Here is a 10664-nt window from a genome sequence, read left to right on the forward strand (position 1 = left end):
GAAGCAGATAAGCCTAAGACGCTTTGAGGATTCGCCACACAGAATCGTCCGGGCACCTGCTGAGAAGACACCATGGCCTCAGCAGCTCCAGGCCAGTGGCAGCAGAACCGGCACCATCCTTGCCAGCAGGGACGCGGGCAGGAGTGGTGGAAGTCTGGGGAAAGTGCTGGCCCCTGACGTCCAACACAGTCCTCCAGCCTGGGAGAAGAGTGAGATCTCTGTGACAGCCTGCTGTTCTCTGCTCGCTGGCCAGGGTGCTCCTTGGCCAAACCCACACAGGCGCCAGAAAGCACAGGGCCCTGCCAGGGTCCCTTCAGGCTGGCTCTGTGGGCCAGACCCTGCCAGGCACCCGTCACAATTTGCCGGTCCAGGGGGGCGGAACTGTATTTTATCCATGGCTGCACCCAGCACAATTCTGGTCCATGGTGAGCACTCCACATTACTGAGCGGATGAACCAAGACCTGAAACACCGCTGAAACGGAGCAGACGCAGATGATCCATGACACCACTAGGAATTACTTCCAGACAGAGTGGAGATTTAAAACGTCACTCAAGTATTGGAGCATGATTCTCCAACAAGTTCTCTTCTGTAGACCAGGTGGAGAAACTTCACAACTTTAAAATATAATTAAGTACAGTTGATGCCCTTTATTCATGGAATCTGCATTTGCAAGTTTGCTTAACCTAAAATTTCTGTGCTGTTTTTGTGGTCAGGCACAGAGTAGCAAAAAATGTGACTTGCCGAACGTCTTCAGCTAAGGCTGAGCAAAGCCTTCCTGTCCCAGCTCTTGCACCATAAAGAAATGTCCTTTTACCTGCTTAATGCCATGCTTTCTGCATTTTCGTCTTGTTGATTTCCCTGTTTAAAATGGCCCCCACGCATAGGGCTGACATGCTGCCTCGGGCTCGCAGGCGCAGGAAGGCCGACACGCCTCATGGAGAAAGCATGTGGCATCAGACAGCTTCATCCAGGTACGACTGTGGTGTCAATGGTCGTGGCCTCAACGCTACTGAAATCAATTATATTTTTAAAAGTATCTATGAAACAGAAAGGCACCCGAAGCAAGTTTTTGTACTGCCTGGTTGATGCAAATGTGACCAGAGTCTTGCATAAACTTAGCCCTGTATTTCCCCCGGAGCAGTGGTTCAGTATTTGCTAATTCATGCTGGCAGGGACTTTACAGAACTCTCTCGAATAATGACAATCAACCGTACTTGCTGATTTCTATTTCCTAATAAAGATTAAAACAAGAAAATTCCATGTATAAGACATAAGATGATTTTTGTCAGCAGTGAATTGATATTCATGAGGGAAAACCAGAAAGGGAAGAAACACCAAAATCCATTTCCACTACAAAATGTCAATGTGATATATTCAGATTTACAACTTTCTGAATAGTATTTCTTCAATTAAAGTTGTCTAGAAGGCCTTATGGTTTGAAAATGAAAGAAACCAGCGGGAGAGAAAAGAAAAAGCACCCTGCTTAATACGTCAACTTTAAGAATGATCACATACACTTTAGTCTCACATCTAGACTTAGCCTCTGGCTAATTCAATCCTGCTTAGTCAGGCCAATTTATATCCACTCAAGAACAAACCCTCCATTTTCCAAAGCTTCTTGCTACTTAAAGTAGCACAGCAAATCTGAAGTCCTTAAAAAAAAAATCCCCAATCTATAACTATTGTAAACAACTCTCCATGCTCTGGTACAAGAGTAGTTGCTGCTGGCCAACCAAGAGGGTTAGCTGTCTCTTCCTCTGAAGACTTCAGCAAAGGCAGCCTTTTGATTTTTACCTGTCTTTAAAGTACACAACCTTGAGCCGTAGAACAGACGCTGACCTGAGATTTTTAACTCATTTTCTAACCACAGGAAGAGTATTTCCCCCAGGGATCACCACATATTTATAAAAATGTGTACTGACATTCTGCGAGAATCTACACACAGCGACAAGATGCTGAATCTCCTGTCTGCCGCTGCTCCAAACGTCTTGAAGACTAGACACAGAACATAGAAGACTCCAGGACGAATCCTGAGTGCCTGGGTGACACCAACAGTCGTGATGATAACTACATCATTTTTATTTCTGAAAAACACGTTTTTATATCCCCGAGTAGGTCTGAAAGTCACTGGTGATTAAAGCTTACAAGCCGTAATTGTACATATTCCTCCCATGGAAATAAAGTAGCAGAGCTCTGCAGAGGTGAGAGGAACATACCCGGCGCACTGATTCATAGACATCTACCAAGAAGAATCCTAAAATGATGACTGCAGCATTGACAGGGTTGCACTAATGTCACACAGCCACACTGCTGTCCACTCACAGAGAATACTATAAGGAAGCAATCAAGCCATGTTTAATACAAATGTGTCAGTATACAGGAAATGTATTTTTTCCACAGTTAGAAAAATTTAACATCTTTAGTCAAACACTTGGATGGGAAACAGCCTAAAAAATAAAAAATAAAAGACTGACATACACTGTATTTCAACAACAAAACAAACTGCTCTCACTGTGACTGAAAGAAATCATTTAATAATATTCATTATCAGTTTGTAAAAGTGTAACTCCAAGGAATGATTATGCTCGTAAATAAACAAGATTTCTCAATAATATGTGAAACTAAGGTATGCAAGACGTAAAATCCAACTGCAAAACTAGTTCAAAGCAAAGAGAGTCCAACAGTTCTCTTATGTTTTCTTTTATATTCTTTATTTTAAATTGATATTTTAGAACAGTAAATTATCTTTCACAGCAGTGCCTCCTGGTCTGATAATGTAGAGATTTAAAATAAATCAAAGTGAACATTAAGGCGTACAAAGCTACTTTAAGTCTGCTCTCACTTAATAAAGATCAGTTTTTACTCATATTCAAAATACATGGAATGTTGGCACAAAACCGAAGGGCTGTAGAAAGATCACACACATTCGGTGGGTTATTGAAACTTCATTTCTCTAAAAACATGTCCTTACATGGTCTCAATTTTACAAATTTAAGTGTTGCGAGATGTCTAAATAATAAGTGACAATTAAAATAAAATGCTTTATTTGTCAGTTATGTACAGAATACACTTGACGCCACGACAAGGACACGGGAGGAGAGCGCCACTGGCCTCCAGCCACGCTGTTCTCTGCTGGAGACGACCATCGCTCCGGCCCAGAGGGACACATCAGGTGGGGTTTCCTACATCGGAAAAGGAGAATCTGGAGCTAGGCTGAAAGCGTTGCTGCACTTTGTTTCTAGTGGGCTTGTTTCCAGCTAACTTAGAATCCGAAAAGAAGCTTCCTGGTATAACTTTATAATGAGAAACAAAAGTCTGCCTATCGAGAACAACGAGTTTAAGCATCTTAAAGAAACTGGGAAATGGCTACGTAACCGGCATAATCTGAAGTGCTGGAGTTTCTTGGTTCCTTTTAAAGTTATTTTGATTAGTCTAACAGTAAAAAGCCATACAACCATCAGGTATGCCATAAATCTAATGTCGCTGTGGAAACTACCGAATGGATAAAAATTATTAATGGCTTTAAACTGTACCAGTAATAGTACCAAGAGTCTACCAAATGAAAGACTGGGCACAACTGCTAGGTGTCAAATACACTCCAGTAAGTAGCTTTCAAGACGGCCACAAAAGCCAAGTGTACGTGGTGATGCCCAGCCAACACAGAAAAGCCAATCTCTTGTACTTACTCAGCCCCAGACTGGTCAGATTACGACTTTTCATGTGAGCATTTAGCAGTCTCACGGTCACTGTCTTCCTCCGCCTCCGCCTCCGCCTCCGCCTCCTCCTCACAATCCCCATCTGTCTGCTGTTCCAGCTCCTCCTTGGTTATCATTTCGAAGTCGTTCCCGTTCCCACTGCTGTGCTGGGACCGCTCGTCTTCTCTCCGGTCGCTGTCCGTGTCCGAGTGCCGCTCTCCGCCGGAGCCCTCTGCGCCGGGACCTGCTGGGCCGGCCTTTGCCTCCTCCTCCTCCTTCTCCTCGCTGTCGGACTTCTGGTGCTTTTTCGTCTCGGGTTTCTCGTCTTTCTTTGAGTCTGCTTTTGGTCCCTTGTATTCGTGTGTGTACAGAGGCCTGAAGGAGTCGACGAAGCCCACGTCAGCAGTCAGGTTCGGCAAGAACCAGAAGTGGTGCCTTCCCCCGGTGATGAGCCAGATGATGAGAAACAGAATGCAGCGAGCTGCGGAGAGAAAGGCCGCTGGCTGAGTGGTTCACGCACGGACGGGGACAGGAGAGAGTATCCGACCACAAAAAGCAGGAAAACAGCTAGTGGTACCATCTGCACGTTTCACACACCTTAAACACGAATGCCTGAATCCTGGCCCGTCGGGCAACTGGCAAAGTGCTCTAGGGGCCAAACACTCTGCTCTGAACTTGAGGGCACCATGCCATGATGCCACCCTTAAAAGTGACTTCCACTTTTTTCATCTGGGTGCTCCTTCGTGGATACACACTTATGATTTCGCGCTTTGCAGTGCTATGCATCAATAAACACAGCAGTCGGTCGGAAGTTTAAGTATTCACGAGTTCCAGCATAAGAGAGGATATGTAAGGGATAAAGGAGAGCTTAAGGAAAAACACTGCTAAGAGGAAAAAAGCAGGGCCGCCCCAGGACTCTTCTACAGACTGCAGGCACATGCCACCATGTTCAGCTAACTTTTTGACTTTTTTGTGGAGGCAAGGTCTTGCCCAGGATGTCCTTGAACTTCTGGGATCAAGCAATCCTCTCGCCTTGGCCTCCATTGGGACTACAGGCGTGAGCTACTGTGCCCTGCTAGAACCTAGTTTAATTAAAAGGTAAGTAAGTGGAATGATTCTGTTCAGTGGAGCTAAGCTTTTGCCAAAAATTTCAAGGAGCTTCTAAATTTCAGACTTGAGGGGCAGAAAGCATCAACTTATTCTGTCTAACATCAAAGCAAAAGTTACGGCTTTTCTCCTTCTCGATGTAGGTGTTACAGTAACACTAGTTTCCTGCTGAACAGGCTTAGATGTCATTTCCTGGCTTGCAGTACATGCAGAAGCAGGGGGTTTTCTCAAGGTTACAAAGCTAGAGAAAGGCAAAAGAGGAGAGCGGGCGGAGAAGGCCTCACCCAAGACAGAAGTCACAGAGGAAGAAAAGGCCCACAGCCACGATGAACTGAAGAAAGACACTGGGTGAGCTCGTGGTCCCTGGATGGTCACACCAAGCCAGGACAGCTTGAAGGCCAATATGAACAAAGCATTCATGAGATCATGGTATAAGAAAAAAATGTGTAAGGGATTAAGGATAGCTTAGGAGAGGCTGAGGAGTAATGCCTGTTAACAAGAATCTATTATATACCACAGACCCTCAGGATAACATGCACCCAGTTCAGAAAACCTTGGTCTAACTGTGTCCTCTAACAAGAGACATTAGGTCACTAATGTGGGAGTGGCCCTTTCTTTTATCAGGAAGTATTCCCAAGTCTTGATGGAAAAGTTGATCTGTCATAGGGAAAATACTAACTTTATAACATATACCAACATAAACTCTAGATGAATCAAGGAATTCGATGTAACTTAAAAATCACTAGACAGCTTTAGATAAACTGAGAAAAATTAATGTATCTTTCCTAAAGTGAAAAATTAGAGCTGCCTGTCTATATGGGAAATCTTCAAAGATTAGAATTTCAAGTAAGATAATATCTGACTAAATAACATGCTCACTGTGGGAAAACACAGAAAAGTGTAAATAAGAAAATGAAATTATAAATGTCACCACTATTCACATCTGGGTACATTTCCTGCCCTGGAGTTTGAGCATTATCATTTCAGGGAAAAAAAATCTTCCTAATTATATAGAGGAAAAAACACCTCATTATCTTATTTTTACTGATTACTGGCGAACATTTGTATATATTTAGTAATTATTTGTTTTTTATACCTCTTCTAAAGCATAAGGAGGTGTTCATGTCTTTGCCACTTAATGTTTGGGTCGCTTATCAATTGGTGTGAGTAATGGGAATTTAAATATTTTGCATCTTGTTTTTTTTGAGTTGGAATCTCACTCTGTCACCCAGACTGGAGTGCAGTGGCCACTCCCGGCCACCGCAGCCTTGACCTGGGCTCCGGCAATCCTTCCGCCTCAGCCTTCCAAGTAGCCGGAATTACAGGCATGTGCTACCACGCCCGGCTGATTTTTTTTTTTTTTAATTTATTGTAGAGATGAGATCTCGCTGCCCAGGTGGGTCTCGACCCACGGGCTCATGCAATCCACTCACCTCAGCCTCCCAAGGGGGCAGGATTACAGGCTGAGCCACCGAGCCCGGCACGTCTTGTTTTTTTTTTGTCAGAGTCTCACTCTGTTGCCCAGGTTTGAGTGCAGGGGCACGCTCACGGCTACAGCAATCTCGACCTGCTGGGCTCAGGCGATCCTTCTGCTTCTGCCTTCCAAGTAGCTGTAACTATAGGCATGCGCCACCATGTCTGACTAATTTTTTGATTTATTATAGAAACAATGTCTCACCAAATTACCCAGGCTGGTATAGAACCCCTGGGTTCAGGTCTTGCCTTGGCTTCCCGAAGTGCTGGGATTACAGGTATGAGCCACCGTACCTGACTTATTGTTTGTTTTAAATTCTGTCTGACATTGAAAAGGTTTTACCCCTATGTGATCCAAATCTACCAGGTTTTTGTTATTTTTAGGTTGCTTTTTAGCTTCTCAAAGACCCCAATTACCCAGAAATGTAAAAAACTCATTCACTTATGCCTTCTTGTTTGATTTTTAAAACACTTAACTCCTAAATGCATCTAGACTTTATTTTGGTATCTGGATGAAAATTATTGATTTCCCCTCAAATAGCAGATCAATTCTTTGGAGCCATTTATTAAATACATGCATAGAATTTAAATATTTGACACGTTTCATTTGCCTTAAGTCAAAATATAAAAATATTTTACTGAAAGTACGGCTAATAAACGATCATTGCAAAAATATTAAAGTCTTTGTTTGCCACAGTTAATTGTTAAAGCCTATCTATTTGCAGATTGCATAACAGTAATGCACGGTATGTTTCAAAATATTAAGAGTAAATTTCAAATGTTTCACCATAAAAAACAGTTAATTATGCTAGTTCGCTTGATCTAATCATTCCACATTGTACACATATAATCAACACACCACTCTATACCCCATTAATGTATACAAGTATGACTTGCCAATCAAAAATCATCTTTTTTGAGTTGGAGTCTCACTCTGTCACCCAGACTGGAGTGCAGTGGCTGCTCCCGGCCACCGCAGCCTCGACCTGCTGGGCTCCGGCGAACTTTCTGCCTCAGCCTTCCAAGTAGCTGGAACTACAGGCGTGCGCTGCCACGCCCGGCTAATTTTTCATTTATTGTAGAGATGAGGTCTCGCCAAGTTGCCCAGGCAGGTCTCGAACCCGTGGGCTCAGGCAATTCACTCACCTCGGCCTCCCAAAGCGCGGGAGTACAGTCTGAGCCGCCGAGCCCGGCTCAAAAATCATCTTAATGAGAACAAATCTAATCATGCCCGAGTCAGTTTTGGAACCTGACCCAGAAAGCAGGACCTATACTTCTTGGTTTGCCTACATTAACTTTGCTTCAGCTTCACTGAAGCTTCGGATGACACACCAACTGCTCAATTCCCATCTTCAAGAAGTCAGTTTTACTAAGCACAATACTTACCAACAGCAAGGAGAAGAATACTGGCTACAAAACAGCCAGCACCCACACTGAGGTAATAAACACCTACTCTCATTTCTGCCGGCCAGAGAGGAAAGAGGGTGGCCGCTATTACTGCAATCACTGGAAGAAAAAAAAATGACAAAGTTACATCCACAAACTTTTAGCATAAAAACTTAACTGGCATGGTTGCAATAATAGTGCAGTAATATCCATAATATCCTTAGGGGGAAAAACTGAAACATAAGTACAATGAAACATAAAATTCCCACTTTTATAATGAGGTTGAAAAAATCAATTATGAACAATTTCACATTGCTCAACTTAACAATTTTTTTTTTTTTGAGTTGGAGTCTCACTCTGTCACCCAGGCTGGAGTGCAGTGGCACACTCATGGCCACTGCAGCCTCGACTTGCTGGGCTCAGGTGATCCTTCTGCCTCAGCTTTCCAAGTAGCTAGAACTACAGGCACATGCCACCACATCTGGCTAATTTTTTGATTTATTATAGAGACAAGGTCTCACCAAGTTGCCTAGGCTGGTCTCGAACCCCTGGACTCAGGCAATCCTCTCGCCTTGGCCCCCCGAAGTGCTGGGATTACAGGCTTGAGCCACCGCACCTGACCAACCTAACGTTTTATATTGTTCTTAACCTAGGTTAGAATTTTTATTTTTAATATAGATTACCCATAGCTAGAAAAAAAGTGCTGCATAAAAATTCAAAACTCCTGGCTCCCTAAGTCATCAACAGCTGCCATTTACAAGCTATGTCTACCTTGGTGCCCTCTGCACTAGGAAACATCTCACAGATCATATTGGCTACATGACCGTGCTTTTTTACAAAATAGTGAAAAATATTAAATAGCATAGTGTTAGAACCAATTATCTTACTGTAATAATATTTGGCTTGTAAGGAGTTTTGGACACTATACCTTACATTTTTCTAACATGTGGTAATGTATGAAACAGTCACCAATGTGCACTGCAGATTCACTGATACAAGTTATGCAACAATAATTTGTTTGAAGTCTTCCACTTGGTGTTTTTCTATTCGAGCAGAAAATGCAGTCTTGTTTTCTTCCTCCCATATTAATAATATATAATTTATTGTCCAGTCTGTTGTTCAGAAACGTGGAACAATGCACTCATGATTCCTGAAAACCACTTCTTAACTGATCAATCATATCTCAGTATATATTCCATCTCTGTATTTGTTTTGTGTAATTTGAATGGAAAACTTTAAGGAAACATACATTTTTGAAAAATTTGTGCTTGTACAAGTTTGTTCTGTACAATCACCAGTAATCTCTTTATGTCCCCTGAGAGGGGACATCCAAGTGCAAAGCGTGAATACTAAGATACCTGCCTATGGAGAAGAGGAGCCAGAACAACAAAACAACAAACCTGACGAAAATGATTCCAGAGACCTCCCCCTCCCCCAGAATTCTGATTCTGTGGTGAGCTCTGACACCTACAGACTGAAGTTTCCCAGGTGATTCTGCTACAGGTGGTTTATGATACTTGGGGAAACTATAGAAGCATCTGCAGGTTTTTGGCAAGTCAAGTGGGCCACATGGAAGAATGATTAGGAGATTAGAAACCTGGTTATTAGGTCTTTAGAGTAAGACCAGGATTCAAATTCTGCCTCTTTCATTTATGAGTAAAGTTACTTACAAGGGCAAGTTACTTAACCCCTTGAGCCTAAGTTATCCTATATTTGGTAAGTGGCTATTCCTATTGTTTAAGGGTTGTTGTGAGGATGAAATGAAACACTGTGTGTAAGATACTTAACCAAGTGACTTCTACACTGTAAGTAATCAATAACTATTAGTTATCTGGGTTGGGTTTAACTGAGTTTCAGCTTATTATTTAGGAGGTGTTTCGAATGGAATCCTATGATATCTCATATTGACCAAGTTTATTTTAACTGTTATTTTTTTCTATTTGTTAAATCATTCTCTCCCTACAAATACCTGCCCTAGTCCTACAGAAATATACACCCTTGTTAAAAAATCAAATAGAAAACAAACCAAAAGATCAATTGAAGGCTGTCATCGTCAGATTCTTGCTCTTCTGAGGTTAACCACTAGTAAGCTTATTTGTATTTATTCCCCAAAACTGCCGATATAACTCAAACTAGCTACAAAGAATTGTTTTCCTACATTAATGAACTTTTACTATTCTCTTTTGCTACTTTCTTTTTTCAATTAATCTATCCATTAGCACATCCTAATTCTTTAAAAGCTACCACTATTGTGTAGTTGTACTGTAATTTATTTTACTGTTCTCCTATTGAGACAGTTGAACTGTCTCCAGTTTTACCCTACAGAAAACTGTGCAAGTATCTTTGTACATGTGCATTTGTGCAGCGGTGATCACAGCACAAGATAAATTTCCTGAAGTGGAATTATTAGGTCAAAGGCATTTCAAAATTGAAATTTATCTACTAGATTACCCTCTTCAATATAGTCTGAGGGATTTAGACCAAAATAGATAATGTGTCAATGAACACACTTTGTGCAACTTTGAGAACAGCCATGAGACAAATTCTTAGAAGCAGAATTGCTGGGTCACTGATCATGCACTCGAAACTTGAAAGAAATTGCCCAACTGTCCTCCATAAAACTGAAACAGTGAACGTACCCACCTATTGCTGGAGTGTTGGTTTTCTTCCCAGACCTTCACTGCCAAACTCTGTAATCCTCTTAATCAGCTACTTTAATTTGTATTTGTTATGAGTGTGACTGATATCACCCACAATGACTGGTCACTGTATTTCTTTATCTGTGAGCTTTCACCATTTCCTACCAGCTTGTTAACTGCTTAAGATCTTTGTTACAGTGTGTTGCAAATATCCTCCTTTAGTTTATCATTAAACGTCTGGCTTTATTTAAAGTACATTTTAAAAAATGATTAACTATTTCATGTTAAATTTAGAAAAATTTTCTTTTTATGGCATATGCATTTTTTTTTTTTTTTTGAGTTGGAGTCTTACTCTGTCACCC

The 10664-nt window shown here is 41.8% G+C and overlaps 1 protein-coding gene across 3 annotated transcripts in view; it reads right to left on the reverse strand.

Moving 5' to 3' along the window:
- Positions 1-2691: 2691 nt before the first annotated feature.
- SEC62 (SEC62 homolog, preprotein translocation factor) overlaps positions 2692-10664 on the reverse strand; it is a 24265-nt gene continuing 16292 nt past the window's right edge. For 2 of the 3 annotated variants that reach the window (XM_021709446.1, XM_008051773.2), the window contains 2 exons: positions 7664-7783; positions 2692-4178 (listed from right to left, as the gene is read on the reverse strand). In XM_021709446.1, the coding sequence (XP_021565121.1) occupies positions 3709-4178; positions 7664-7783 (590 nt within the window). In that variant the 3' untranslated portion in view covers positions 2692-3708. The remainder of the gene's footprint in view (positions 4179-7663; positions 7784-10664) is intronic. The other variant, XM_008051774.2, reaches the window with a different exon arrangement.

This window comes from Carlito syrichta, unplaced genomic scaffold, assembly GCF_000164805.1.
Source record: "Carlito syrichta isolate Samal-C Ts95f unplaced genomic scaffold, Tarsius_syrichta-2.0.1 Scaffold233425, whole genome shotgun sequence".
In the NCBI taxonomy this organism is placed as follows: domain Eukaryota; kingdom Metazoa; phylum Chordata; class Mammalia; order Primates; family Tarsiidae; genus Carlito; species Carlito syrichta.